Source organism: Anser brachyrhynchus (assembly GCF_964034855.1).
Source record: "Anser brachyrhynchus genome assembly, chromosome: 8".
In the NCBI taxonomy this organism is placed as follows: domain Eukaryota; kingdom Metazoa; phylum Chordata; class Aves; order Anseriformes; family Anatidae; genus Anser; species Anser brachyrhynchus.
Window position 1 is genome coordinate 23,365,282 of NC_137702.1, and position 15,156 is coordinate 23,380,437.

The 15,156-nt window shown below is 43.1% G+C and overlaps 1 protein-coding gene across 6 annotated transcripts in view; it reads left to right on the forward strand.

Annotated features, from left to right (window-relative positions):
* DNM3 (dynamin 3) overlaps nt 1-15,156 on the forward strand; it is a 180,827-nt gene that overhangs the window by 159,503 nt on the left and 6,168 nt on the right. For all 6 annotated transcript variants that reach the window (XR_013954166.1, XR_013954167.1, XM_080601703.1 and 3 more), the window contains 2 exons: nt 973-1,199; nt 2,530-2,766. Coding sequence is in view for 4 of the 6 variants with exons in the window: in XM_080601703.1 (XP_080457829.1) it covers nt 973-1,199; nt 2,530-2,766 (464 nt within the window). In the remaining 2 variants the exon portion in view is untranslated. The remainder of the gene's footprint in view (nt 1-972; nt 1,200-2,529; nt 2,767-15,156) is intronic.

The following is a 15,156-nucleotide window of genomic DNA, read 5'->3' on the forward strand; positions in this document are numbered from 1 at the left end:
TATTGTTAGCATCTCCAGCTCAAAAAGGCTTTATAGAGCAAAAAGCCAGATGAGAAATAGATCAGAACAGCAATGAAAGGTTTGAATGCAAGGATTTAGTAGGTCAGCAGTTGGTCTATTTACCAGCATCTTATTTAATCAGAGTACCTCTAGCTTTTTATCTCTCTTAATGTGGCCCAGGTTTCCATAACCAGGGCAGGCATAGCAGGAAATCAATATAGTAAATTAGATTACTTGGAGCCTTTTCCCTTCAGTTTGAATGTGTTTGGATGGGATATTTAGAATCTGACAAAGTTGTTGGAGATGAAAGACACTATCTACAGCAGGGTGAATTGTTGCTAAGCAAATAATTGACAAAGATGCTATAAAGCCTGAAAATTCCCATTCCCAAGGGAATTTTTTTATCTGGTGGTATGCTAATGGCTGCCATTTACCTCTGGGTCAGCCATTGTAGTGTTGGACCAAAATGCTAGCTGGCTCCTGAGAGCCACTGGGAAGCCTTGAAGATGAACTGTAAACATAGGTGTCACCTTAGAGACATGGACCAGTGCTAACTCCAACCAAGTCTAATGTTTCAAAGACAGGAAAAAAAAAAGCCACAATTCATTGTGGAGGGACTGCACAAAACCATCTTATTCTCAGATGTGAATAGCAGTCTCAGAATGCGGCTTTATATTTGCTTTAAAACAATCTACATGCAGGCAGCTGCTCTGCCCAGGTGTGTGTGCCAGCCTTTCTTTGGGTCAGAGCTCACCTTCAGGCTGCTGTACCATCAGCTCAACCTGAGTTCAGCATTTTTAGTCCCTGATCTGACCTAACAAAAGCTGCATGACGGATAGAACTGATGTAGACAAGGTAGCAGGAGAAACAAATGAAATTTAGGTAGGTCTCTCTCCTGGTTCTATGGATCTCCCACTGTACTTGTTCAGTACTGTATTTTGATTTGTTTGTTTGTTTTGTCTGATGAAATAGGTAAAAGAATTTATCAACGCAGAGCTCCTGGCTCACTTGTATTCTTCTGAGGACCAAAACACTCTAATGGAAGAGTCAGCTGAACAGGCGCAGAGGCGAGATGAAATGCTTCGTATGTACCAAGCTCTAAAGGAAGCCCTAGCAATCATTGGTGATATCAGCACTAGCACCGTGTCAACCCCTGCACCACCTCCTGTAGATGATTCTTGGCTCCAGCAGGCCCGCAGGTAAGGATCTTCGTATCTGCTTTGCAATGAAATTTAGGATGGGCAAATATTGTTAGCATCAGCAGCTCCCTCTTTACCCGTCTCTTTGGGCATTCCTCCAGGTCTTCAATGACATTTGTGAGGGAAATCAGAAAATCTCGCTATTATCACAGAATCACAGAATCATCTAGGTTGGAAGAGACCTCCAAGATCACCCAGTCCAACCTCTGACCTAACACTAACAAGTCCTCCACTAAACCATATCACTAAGCTCTAAATCTAAACATCTTTTAAAGGCCTCCAGGGATGGTGACTCAACCGCTTCCCTGGGCAGCCTATTCCAATGCCTAACAACCCTTTCAGTAAAGAACTTCTTTGTAATATCGACCCTAAACCTCCCCTGGCGCAACTTTAGCCCGTTCCCCCTCTAAATGTTGTTTTGTGTTGCTTTATGTACTTTAGAGATGAAGAACATGCACATACATTTATTTTCTTGTATGTTGCCAAGAATTCCTGGAGCAAGATAGACCTTAAATAACCACGAGCTCTTCCTAGTAAAGCAACCAGCCTTCTTCCCCAGTATCCTGTGTTCTGTTCAAGACTGGCTTGGAGAAAAGGCTGCTTCTAGTTCAGGTTGCAGTGAGCTGCATCCTTCCTAAAACGTCAGGAGCTTTGTGTTCAACCATATTATACTATCAGGAAGCCAAATCCATAAATCCAGATGCTGAGCCCCAGAGCAGATGTGAACTTGTATGCTCAATGGCCCCATTTATGTGCTGATTTTTTGAAAACCTTTTCACACATGTACATCTTCTGTGTATATGTATGTGAGTGTCAGACAAGGTACTTGCCTGTCAAAAGACTGTCCACGGGATTTACAGCTTGTCTGATGCTTCAGATAGCAGCCATTCCTGTCACCAAATAGTGTTTTGATTTCTGTAGGAGTATAATGCTTTTCCTTATTCCACCAATCCCACCTATCTTTGCAAATTAACCCTAACTGTGTATCCGCAATACCTCTTCTTGCAAGCTGCTGTAACACTTCAGTACTTCAGGCTCCATGGCCTAGCTAATCCAGTTAACAGAACTTCGTTAGAATTCTGATCATTAAATCCATTAGATTTACCTCTTTGATTGTTTGTTTATTTTTGACTGTCTTAAGGCATGCTGTCTATGGGAATGCTCTGTGTTAGATCTAAGTATATGTGATGCTCTGGCACTGTCGGCAAAAGAAATGCAAAGGAAAGAAGTATTTGGTGACATTAAAATAAATAAGGTTTTCACTTCTGTTTTTTAAAACAAACAAAACTGCCACCTTACTGAATGTCTTAAATATCCGATATTTCACTAGATCACCTCCTCCAAGTCCCTCAACTCAGAGGAGGCCTACGTTAAATAATCCCCCAACCAGACCTTTATCTGGCCGAGGACCAGCTCCTGCAATCCCATCTCCAGGCCCTCAGTCGGGGGCTCCCCCGGTCCCATTCCGCCCAGGACCATTGCCACCATTTCCAAGTGGTGGCGAAGCCCATGGAGGACCTCCCCAGGTTCCCTCTCGGCCAACGCGGGCTCCTCCCAGTGTCCCAAGGTAAGATGTCTCAGCTTTCTAGTGGTGGGCTTGGTTCTCTTCCTCTAGCATAACAGACAGATTGTGCACAACGTAGCAAAGGCAAGCACGGTTGTTGAGTAAGTCCTGTAACAAAGCAAAGTTGTATATTCCCTGCAGAGAGTCAAAGGCAATCCAAGGAAGCAATTTTTAATATGAATATGACTTGTTGAAAAGATAGGAACTTTTTTCAGTCAGTTCAAAGAAACTGGCTTATATTACATTGAGAACGCCTGTTCTGGTTGTGTTGTATCCACATGAGATGATCACAGAGACAAGAAGTTCTCTAGCCCTCTACCAGAACATGGGCAGTGGTACAAAAAATATCTCACTTTTGCCATTTTCAGTGCTCACCAGAGCATGTAATAGCTCTTCGGGGAGAGAACAAGAGCAAGTCCTTGTAGAATCGGTGGAGCAAACTGATAGGAGTAGGATTTTTATTCCGTAAGCCAAATAATTTACAGCCAGTTGAAAATGGTCCATAGCTGTCTAACGGTGTAGGTCGTAGGATGTAAGTCACGAGCACAAAGTGATTGGTTAAGGAACAGCATTTTCACGATCACCTTCTGAGGTCTTTGCATTTGTCAGTACTTCTTAAAGTAGCTTTGCATATTTTATAACATTGCGTGGCACTACCTAGTTTTTTAATATGAGTTATATGAATAAAATGTCCTTAATATTTATTTTCATTATGACATAGTACGCTTAATAATTCATATATGCGAAAGGCTCCGATTCCATGGTTTTCGTTAACTTCCTAAATTGTGAGATGCGTGGGCAGATTAGGTGATGCTGGAACAAAGGCCTCTCTCTGTTTTTAATAAATTAACTCTTAGATTAGAATTAGTCACAGTTTGGAGAAAAAACAAGCCAGATAAACAGAAACAAAAAGAAAATAGGCACAATTTCAATTTTAGAAATAGCAATTGAAAATAAAACTAAGCCACCTTTGGAGAAAAACTCCTAAATGCTTTATTTTAAATAGGTGAGATCTGTAGCTGTCAGTCACAACTTAAATTTGAGACTCAGTGTTCCTAACATAATAATTTATATATTGTATAATATGAAGATGCATATCCCAGTTTGAGGGTGAATGCCAGTTCTGAAGCAGCTCTTCTGCTGAACACATGTATGTCATCATCATGTTTACAATATAAAGAATAAATAAATGAGGCATATCAAATGAATGAAGTTTTTATATATATTTCCTTTGAAAAGGGCATTGCATCAGTGCCCAATCATGAAACAATTTCTTTCATCATAGCGAGTACCCCATAGCTTGCAGTAGGAAGAAACACAGAATTGCCTTTGGGGGTACTAAAAGGAAGAAGTCCAGGTTAGGGTCCCCCACTGGAAGAGCTTGAAGGGCACTGGCACCAGTGCTTCCACTGTGCCACCAATGGACAAACCACGTCCCAGCTACAGAAATGAGGTCAAGCGTTTGGTCAGTTGTACTACTGGAAAGAACCACAGCTCCCCGGCGTGTCGCACCTTGCCTTGTAAATGAGCACGTCTCCTTTGTCCTGCCTGGCTGTGATTTTGCATGAGCATTGCTTTCCTGAGGTGGCTTGCCAAGAGCATGTCTGATGATAATCTTTTTGGTGCTAAAGTGATAGGTGGGATGGAGACCGGGAAGGAATGTCCTAGCTCACAAAAGACACTCGGGTAAGCAGCCTGTGAACGGCTCAATTCATGCCTGCCACTGGTGGCATGCGAAGCAGTGGCTGATAAAGAAGGTCAGTGCTTTGAAAATGCTGAAGCTGGAGATACAATTTAATGTACAACTGCCTGACATTTTTGTGGAAAAAATATCTGCAATACGCATCTTCTGGACTGGATCCTAGTTGTCTTTTTTTAGAGCTACGAAAGCCTCAGACATAAAAATCTCAGATGCTTAAGAATGCGGGAGGGGTTTGGTGTTTTGCTGAAACTTCAGGTTTCTCCCGCTGACTAAACTTGGAGAGAGGAAATCCCAGGGAAGGGGCTGCAGGGGAAATCACCTGAGGGGGACAGTGTGGCAGGCTCCTGCGCCTATTAAAAGTTCTTTGGAGCCTTGGAATTTCTACTCTGCTTGGTCTGGTTTTAATAACAGCCTTCGCAGGATCATAGGAAATTGACTCAGAAAATGGGTCTGAGATATTAAAAGGAAAAAAAAATAGTTTTAAGGAAGAGTTCTTGTGGAAACTTGAGCTTCTCCGTGACTTATTGTTGAACTGAGGCTCCGTGCTCTGAGTGCTGTGCCACCGCTTTCTGCGACGATTCCTTGACGTGTCAGGATCTGTCCTGTCTAGGGAGTAGTTAAGCTTCCTGAAAAGAAAGTTGTGTTTTTAAAGTCCATTTGGCTTTCCAGAGGAGCTCTTTTTCTGCAGCCCCCATCACTGTCATATGAAACTGAAAATCCTGACATGCTGAATAAGTAGAAACTTTCTATTTTCTCATGTTCTGCTTTAAGATAAAAAGATCATTTTCAGGGGTAAGATTTAGACCATCCTGTTCCAACGAGTGGCTGAACACACGTTTTGTTTGGGGAATCTGCCACCTTATAGTGATATAGTGAGATACAGCCCCTGCCTTTAAAATAATCTTTTTTTTTTCCCCCCAGCTTTGGTTGGGGAGTTGTACAGAAGGAGTCAATCAGAGGAGCTGTGCAGAAACTGCGAGCTCTCTGCCTTTTCTCACTGTTCCTCCCTCACTGCACGGGGAAAGGAAAAGGGTTAGGGGAGCAGGAAATAATTTTCTTCCTTGCTTCGCTCTGATTCTAAAGCTGGTTTGGGTTATGTGCTCTGAATATTTCTGTAAGGAAACAGAAACTATTTGCATGATACATGCCTCTTTTAATTAATCCCACTTGAGGTGGGTGGATCTCTCCCAGCAAAGCCTGTGAGTAAAGGCCCCTGGCTTTGTTAAGGGCTTGATGCCAAAGCATATATGATTTGTGAAATATTCCCCGCTGCCAGAATTTAGATTATTCCCTCTCTCTCTTAAAAGGCTGTAGTAGTATTTTGAAAGAAAATGCAGCTGCGCGCTCTCTTTGGTAAGGCGGCTTAAGGCAGGCACTAGAGCCACCTCAGCTTACCGTGATGTATGTTTGCCTGCCTGCTTGGGGAGCCTGATCTTGATCAATTTTAGTTCTGTGTGGATGCTTTGATTTATGACTTTTAAATGTCCTGAACAGGAATCTCAGTTTTGCCACAAGAAGAACAATTGAATTGGAAATGTTTCTCCTGGCAGCAGAGCCCCTGGTGGTAGTGGGGGTGGGAGGGTGCTCCCCTTTCCTGCTCCTGCGGCTTTGTGAAGGCCTCCCCAGTGAAACACTGAACTCTGCCATTAAAAAATACATGACCCTGCTCGGTGGGGAGCCCTGGGACCTGGCTACCGAAGGTTGTTGAAGGGCTGCAGCATCCACTCAAGCAGGCAGGAACATAAGAGCTTTTGAGCACATGCTTCTTGTGCTCAGGGCTGCTGGTGCACAGTCCCTGGGGCTCAGGATGATCTTTATATGGGAGGCAAGCAGCAGAAAGAGAATTAATGTTGTCATGCTGTTCACCAGTGGTCCCTTGCTCTCTATACCTCTCTTTAGTCTGTCTTCCTACAATTCAGGTCTATCCACAGCCAGTCAGCACTGGAGGGGTGATGGCTACTGTGCAGCTACATTTTATTATGTCACTAAGGCTAATTACATGACCTATTATGTTTGTTACATAACGATGGCTTACAACATAAATTAGTATTTCTACCAGCCCAGTGTAAAAAAGTGCTCATACTTGATTGGGATTTTCTAACTGTAATTACTAAGTCAGATGTATTGCAGAAAGCATCGCTGCCTGACATTTCCTGCTTTGTAGGCTCTACAGTCAGCTCTTTGGTTGCCAAATACCAACCATGAAATAAGTTTTCTGCGATAGATTTTATGGATTATAGTTCTTTGGAAAGATTTAATGGAATGCCTAACCCTGTGTGTTGAACAGTGAGGGGATACCTTGCAAAAATTGTGAGAGATCATCTGATTAAAGTCTGTTATAATATATTGGCATATAAGGCCAGAAGGATTTTCCTTTGTTAGTCTGGGAATCTCCTTCGGAGAGTTTGACCTTGCAGTCTTAAAGTCTTACTACTATATTTTTTTCAATGGAATATAAATAACAATCAAATAGCCATTTCTTCAAACTTTTAGAGTCATAGAATCTTATGGTGGGATGAATAAGTGCCCACCTCAAATCATCCTTTTGCTGAGTTAGATGATCTTAGTCTGAACACCTGAGGATAGGAGTATAACTCTGTCCAACAGCAGTATTCATTTGTCCTCTGAATGGATCTTCAGTGAAGGTGATTCAAAAAGGCTAATCATTAATTAGGAATGTTTTTTGCAAGCAAAGAGACAAAAGTGTTATCTGGAAAGATTTCCAAGTCCTGCTGGATTTAAGGGGAAAATGGCAGCCAAAGAATAATTACTTGACTTCTGCATTTCATGTCTGTGGTCACAAGAATATACAGCTGCACGGGTGATGCAAGGCCAGAGCCCATCACCAAAGGGAATATGGCTCTTCTGTGGTCAGCATGTTTCAGCCCTGCCTATCCAAGGACCCTAAAATCACAAGACTTATGAGAATATCAGTTATTCTTTCTGTGATTTCTGTCCTAGCGGAAGACATCCCTGTGTAATTTGTTACTGGTCTAACTTACAGTTGTTGTTGAAATGCGCACCCAGTAATAGGCTTCTTATGCTGCTGGCTGCTTCAAGCAGGAGATTATATTTTCTGATATCTATTAGAAAGGAATTCTGTTTTTCCCCTTGTCCCCACTGGCTCCTTTATCACTATTTTGTTTTCCCCTTTTTCTGCACATCCCTTCTTGTCCCTTTCTCAACCATCCTGGTTGCTTCCTCCTTCACCTTCTCCCCTCACTTGGTTTCCTGCCTAGAGCATTTGTCTGCCTTCCCCACATGTTCTCTCCTTTCCTTCTCACTGTCTCATGTTGGTTTCTTTCCAGCTTATCCCTTCCTAGCGCCTTTGTAAACCTGTCTCCTGCTCCTTGTATTTGTCTTCTTTTAAAGCTTTTCATCCAGTTTTCAAACCATAAAATGCAATATCTGGCAATCTTTCCTAACAGAGCCTGGTGTCAGTGGCTGTGACAACCACTAGAAACACTAGCTGCACTCCTTAGGGTAGACACACCACTACCATGGGGAAAAACAGCTGAGGAACACTTATCATCTTACCTGGGGTCATCTGGCTGCTTCAGTCCAAATAGAAGCAATGAAAGAAGTAGCATTGTGAATGAGGATATATACTGGAGAGATTGGCCAGAAAGCAGGTCACAGCAGCTTTTGCAAATGTGTAAAATATCACAGTATAACAACTCTTGTGGTTTCATCATAATCCTGCAATACTGATCTTGCGAGAAATTTGGAACAGATTTGCACAGAACTGATTCTTCATCTGCCTGTACTGTAATACCGTAAGAGAGAAACAGCTCCTCTGTCTGCTCCAGGAGCCTCAGTGATCGCTCACCCCTAAAAGGATGGCTTTCTTCTCGACTAGCAGAAGGATTTTGCTCACTGCCTTCCTTCATATGCCCCTCCTCCAGACGACTGTCCTGAAGATCAGATCAAATGAAGTTCATGGGATGTCAGACATTGCAGCCCAGGTATGACATCGGCTGCCGCTGTGTCTGTCTCCCACCAGCATCTCCCTTCAGCAGCCAGAGGCAGGCCTCTCCTCTTCGCATTTTGGTGGAGGAATTGTTCTGTTGGGCTGTGGTTGGCAATACAGTATGACAGTTGCATACATTTTGAAGAGTCACTTGTTCTACATGGGTTTTAGGCTTGATCTATTTATTGTAACTCAGGTAGTTTTGACTGCGTTTCGTATTGTTCCTCAGCTAAGTGCTTCTGCATGTTTTAAAACTTATTCAACAAAAATTGTTTTTAGAACGAGGTGAATTGGGAAAGATCTGTTTCCTTTGGGACTGTTCGAGTTACCTCACAATCCAGTAAAGTGGATCAGGCTGAGAAATGGCTCTTCATTTCTCTTAGTGTAGACCAGTCCCATGTGATGGGGAAGGGTAATTAAAAATTATGCAAGAGAGAGGAAGACAAAAAAAGAAGGAACCTGAAGAGAGCTGTAAGAAGTGATGCTGGGATAAAGATGATATTGTGAGCGCAGTCCCCAAACACAGCTGAATCCTGCTTTGGGAGTGTCAGCTGGTGAACTGGATGAATGAGTAATTTATTCACTTAGGTGCTTTCAGCAAAAGCTTTTTGCTTGTTTGTTTTTTTGTTTTTGCTTTCTTAGCCTTTTCTCTCTTGAGATACTATTAGAAAAAGGAAGTGGTTTTTATTTTTAGAATCTCGCAACTTGAAAAAGGAAAGTAGAGTCAAACAATAGCAAATGTTGTTTGCCAGGAATACAGACAGGAACCCAAAGATGTGTTTTGTCCCCGGTTATTTATTCAATCTCATAAAAGGGTAGTTTAACAACAGTTGCTGTGAAGGTTATATAGGATCAGAGCAAGTGTGTTTAAGAGGAAATTTTTGGCCTTGTTTGAAAGAGTGGGCTGAATAGCAGTGCATTTCTAGCCTTCCTTATGCTGGAAGAAAAAAATGTACGACAGTATGTTTAAAGAGAAAGCAATGATGATTTGAACTTCCTGAACCTGCAGGCATTTTGAATGGTTCTCTGAAATTCTCCTGTCCCTGCAAGCTGTTCTGTTAGTGAAAAGAAGGGCACTCAATGGCTACATTAACCACGGTGACATGTATGATCATGTTAGTCGTCATCACGGACAAGAAGAAATGCATGTCCATTTGGAGGTAATAGCCAGGATGTTTGTTCCCTTTCTTGCCCTAACTTAAGAAGAGAGAGACAAAATGGGAGAGGAAAGCTAAAGGTAAGTAGGAAGGAAGGACAGAGTGAGCAGAAATAGAAGTGGTCTTTGAAGATGGGATACACAATTCTCATGGACATTGAATGGTACAGCTCAACACAGACCAGTACAAAAAACTTGAACTACTGTTGAAAGACTAGATGTTCCTCCTCCTGATTTTGTGATCCTTCTGTTGTCATCATCTGCTAGGGAAGGAGGATGGAAGAGCAGTATTCTGAAGGTATCACTTGTCACTCTTAACTTTCTCTTCTTCCACATGGAGTTGGATCTTCTTGACGGTCTCGACCTTGGGCTTCTGAAGGCTTGGGACAGTCCACTAGTGGACTAACTCCACTAGTACTTGCTTAGTTGACATGTTCCCTGCTGAAGGGCAAACAAGAACACACAGTTTAAGAATAGTCTTTTTTTGGTTGCTCTGTTGAATTAATTTTTTAATTTAAGCTGTTTTTTCCATATGACACATTAATTCCCTAAAATGACTAATTCCAAAATACAACACCTGCTTTAACATACAAACGTATTTGTGTCTGTGATTATATGATAATTTATGATCATCATACAGAAAATCCAGCTTGATTTGCAAAGAAATAAATTTAGTGGAGCATCATATTTTGGAATTGTTTCCCTCTGGAAGGAATAACCTTGATAAGTCATGTACTTTGGTAATCTTAATGCTTTGGAACACTGTTAGCATTGAGTTAATGGAGATTTATACTGCTGCAGCGTAGTGGTGGCTAGTGGAAAGCCACATTCTTCCCATTTGCTCTTTTTTTTTTCCTTTTACTGAGAAGATATATGCATCAGATAAAACTACTTAATCTAACAACTTTAACTTGCTTACACGAAACACAAAAATTCTTCCACTGACAATATTGTTCAGCTGGGTCATTTGAAATAGGTTGAGCTGTGCAAGTACCTGGCAGGATAGTCACACCATGCTCTGTGCCTTTGTGGAGCTTGATGCATACATGTGGAGCTGGAGGGCCACTTCAGCACTAGCATTCACACTGTACCAGTGTGCTGTGCATCTCAGTGCTCCCATTCCTGACTTGCTTTCCAACAGCAATCCTCTGGGCATGCTTACTGGAAACATTTCACGTTTGACAAAATGACAGTTTTCAGTACAGAAACAAATGAGAGAAACTTTCACTCTCTTGGACCATTACATTGAGGCAAGGGACCATCTCAGACAGGTATTCCCCTACCACTTCTTCCTTTCATCACTACTGAGGGCTGTTTCTCATTTCTCCCCTAATCATCTCCTCCTCCCGATTCTTGTCCATGATTCCTGCTGTGCTGCTCTTAATGTTCTCCTTTTTCTGCTTTTCCTATTTTCTCATGACCTGTCACTAGTATCAAGTGCCTTTCCTCCTGATGGTTTTCCCACTCTTGCTCAAGATCTCTTCTCCAGAGCTGATGTCCTGGAGTCTCCACTGCAGCCACTCTGCATTTGCTGTAGGTCAAAGCAGTTTTAAGCATGTGTAGACTGTACACGGGCTAATCAGGTCTGCAAACCATGTTCTTCACCTCTGTTCTTCACCCCTCATGGCTCCAGTAGTTTTGTTTTTGGTTTGGATTTTCTGCAAATCCAGAAGCTGGTGAAGGTCAAGAGGTGACATGTAAAGATAGGTAGGTTGCTAGAAGAACTGGGAAAAGCAGTTCCTAAGTTGTGTGGGTATTTCAGAATCTTAGTAAAACAGGGAAAATCATATAAAAATCAAATGAGTTAGGGGCACTATAACTATTTCAAGGACAAGCCTAGGAATCAGGCTACCTAGTCTCTCTAAATAATCACCCAAGTAAGAATTGATATTTATTCCTCACCTGAAGTAAGCCACTCTTATCCTCTTCTGGTATGCCTCACGTCCAGAGTTTTAGCGTCACCTACTTTAAAATTTGCCTGCAGTCCGACTTAAAGCCGTTTGGAGATTTTTTAAAAACTATTTTAAAGATTTTTAAAAACTCTTTTCTTGTTAGATTCTGCAAAGATGACAAACGTCACGTACCAGGGTACTGCGAGGGGCCTGTGTTATAGGGAAACCAAGATCATGGAAAAGGGAGAGAATAATGGACTTTTGTTTACAGCCTCAGATCTATAGGAATGTATCATAAAATCCAGTTATGTGCATGCCTTCCGCGAGTGTTCTCTGGTGGTCACAAGCAAACAAGAATGTAAAATGTAAGTGGAAAGGAAAGCCTTTTATTTAGAAGTATGCTAGCCGTGCTCCGAGGAGAGAAGCCATCTTCCTAGAGCGGGGCCTCCCATGGTAATTACAGCCATGCTTTACTGAAAGCATATTTTGTGGACTCTGTGTGGGGAGTGATAGCACTTCTCAAAAGGCTTGAAGAGCCTCCCATATGTTTCTGATCGAATTTTAAGTCTAGACTTGCTTTATTTAGTTTCTTTTGCTCCGCGTTTGCTTAGCTAAAGTTTTTAGGAGTTCTTTTAAAGCTGGAAAAATGGTGTGTGCTGCTTACGTTAAAAATAAATGTAAAACTTTTCCTTTTAAAAAAGTTTGGGCATGGGGGCAAGAGTTATCCTCTGTTCAAAACCCCACTGAGCTCTTCAAAGGAGGAGTCTCTGCAGCAACATGAGGGAGTTATTAAATACATACTTAGTCCACAATTTTCATTGGTAAATTCTTTATGTCTGCTTAATGTGCGCTAGTTAGAAGGACTGATTCTTTCTGCAGACTCGTTTACTCAACCCTGGGGACCTATGATCCCCTGCCCCTTTAGCACTAACTTTTACAAACACAGTTTCCTTTTTTTAAAAAAAAAAAAAAAAATCAGCAGACTGTTAAAGGGGCCAGGCAGTGGGACTCGCCCCCAAAACTTGAAAACACAATGAAAACGTTTGAGACAATAACTGGAATTGCTGCAGCAGTGCCATTTTTATAAGAAGGAGCTTTCTATGAATGCGGAGCAGCCGTTTGCAGGCTGGGAGCAGCTCGGTGCAACTGATGGAATCACTCCGATATCGCAGAGAAAACGCTCTCCGTGTTGTCTCTCCGGGTATCATCTTTTGGCCCCAGACTAAACATTTAATTGGGTTTAGTCATATATTTCCTCGCTGCCATGGCAGCTCAGCCCGGACCTGGGGGAGGTTGTTTTGCTGCGGCTGCCCCAGCTGCGCGTCCACAGGCAGGCTGGAGCTCCCTCTGCTGCTCCTCCTGCTTGCCTCCGCTGCACAGCTGCCATTTGGAGGGGCTGGCAGCGTGCATTTATGTAACCTTTGCTCAACTCCATGCTCAGAAAGCGGTCACGCTGGAGTCACGCCAGGTTTCCACGCACCTGTGCTTTTCGGAGGTGCCTGCTGTGTTATCCCGGGGTGGCAGTTTGGGTGCCAGGTCCCTGCAGAGCTCCATCCTGGCCGGCACATCCAGCCAGCGCTCCGATGTGATCCTTCAGCACTCCTCCTGACCCTGAGGTTCCTGGTAGAGGGGGGAAGAAAGGGTCTGAATCCTGCTCGCAGCATAAAATGGTCATGTATTGACTTGTCACCCTGGCAGGGAAATCCAGAGACAGGCAATTTCTGGGCTTGTCCTTTCCCTCACTTTTTGACTTGATGAGCTTCAGGTCGTGCCTTTGTTACTGTGTGCCGGTGGCGAGCGAAGCCAAGATCTCTTCCTGAGCTGACTCTCTGTGCTGGGCTCTGCCCAGGGACCAAGGAGCATGGCCCATCGTGCTGTGTGACCCTGAGACTGCCCAGGAGACCATCGGCTGTAGGACTGGGGGTGAATGGTGCTTTTGCAGGTTTCTCAAGCCTCCCCATTTCTGAAACATCTAGCACTCCTCAGGGGAGGGTGCCTCTAACTTCTGAGATGCAGATCCTGTTCCCCCAGCCATGGTGTGTAGGTTTAAGGGGCTCGCACGAAACCCTGAGCAGCAGCACTGCCCTGGGAGCAAGGCAGCCCCATCAGGGGGCAGAGGAGAGGACGGGAGCTAAGGGATCTGCCCGTGCCTCACGGGCATCCGTGCCCGTACCCGGGGAGAGGCACACACAAACATATAGATGCAGAGGGGCCCAGAAACTTATGTGCATCTCCACCAGGAGGGCTTTGTGGTGTGAACCGAGGAGCTCATTGCTGGCAGAGCTGCGCGCAGGGCACTGCACAGCAGACCCTCGCAGCGCCTGTGGCAGAGGGGCCCCTCGGGAGCCACGGCTGCTCCTTCACATGGCAGTTGCAGCAGGAGCCCGGAGCTGGCTGGGGAAGTTTTCTGCTCGGTTCTGGCTTGAATGAAAACTCAAAATAGCAGTCAGGGTGCAATGGCAGCTTTGGTTCAAGGAGGGAATAGGGCTCAGACCTGATTTCGGTTCAGGTTTGGTTGGAGTGATTAAATCCAGGATATCCTCCCCCTGTGCTCTCCAGTTTCTGATCCAGCCATGCTAAATACCAGTTTGACTAAATCACATTATTTGAATTTATTGTGCTGCATTCAACCTCATATTAAAATGCGTGCTTGGGCCTGTATCTTTTAAATTTGATATGAAGACAGCTGTATGCATTTTCCCTTGTTTGTAAATTGTATACACATGATATGATGTTTTCAGTAAGCGCTAAACAATGCAATGTGAGGCATTTCAACAAAGGAATAATTTAATGCAACCCAGCAGAAATGCAAAGCCTTAGAAGTGGTTCTTTATGAAACTACAAATTTTGGAAATGGGTCCAGAAGACCTACACTGGAGCAACACAAGAAACAATAGTTAACACAGTAACATTTTTTCTGTAAGAAAAATACACCATGAAGAAATTATATTTTGCCTATTTTTTTTTAGCTTGTTGATTTACTTGAACGCTTCAGTTGGCATATTTTCTGTTTGTTGCATGTTAGGGATTAAAATTCTCATTTCTTCACCAAAAGAGAATATTGTCATACAAGATGCAATTCAAGCCAAACAATTTTTTTTTTGGTCAAGTGTAAATTTGTCTCATATATTATGTTCCAGTTCAAAGGAGATTAACACATTGTTGCATTGTTTTCATCTTCTATTTAGTTTTAACCAAATGAGACATTTTCTTTGTAATCTTCTTCAGAGACGGGGACAGTTCCTAATTTCACAGGTAGAGGACAGAGGAAGGGAAGGCTGTGGTTTGTCCAGGTCGTTAACGAAGTCTGCCAAAGCTGGATTAGAAGCGAAGAGCCCTTGACTCCCCACCTTGTTCAGACCATGAGCTCAGCTTTATATTGTGATGATCGAGGCTGGATTGAGGAATAGAGAGAGCAGTTGTACTTCTACTTAAAGAAAATGGGGAGGAAAAATGCTTTGAAAAAGAAGGAACGGAACAAATAGCAGCAGGATGCTGCTGGATGGTGCTGAATAGCTAGGTAAGAGAGTAGCCTGGCTGTGAGGATCAGCAGGATCAGAAAACAGGAATAATGATCATCCCCTGGTGCTTCCCCTGGCATAAGAGGGTAACTGTGTTCAGATGTTTAGCAGACTGTGGACTGTCGAATACATGAGAGAACTGAGGTATGCGT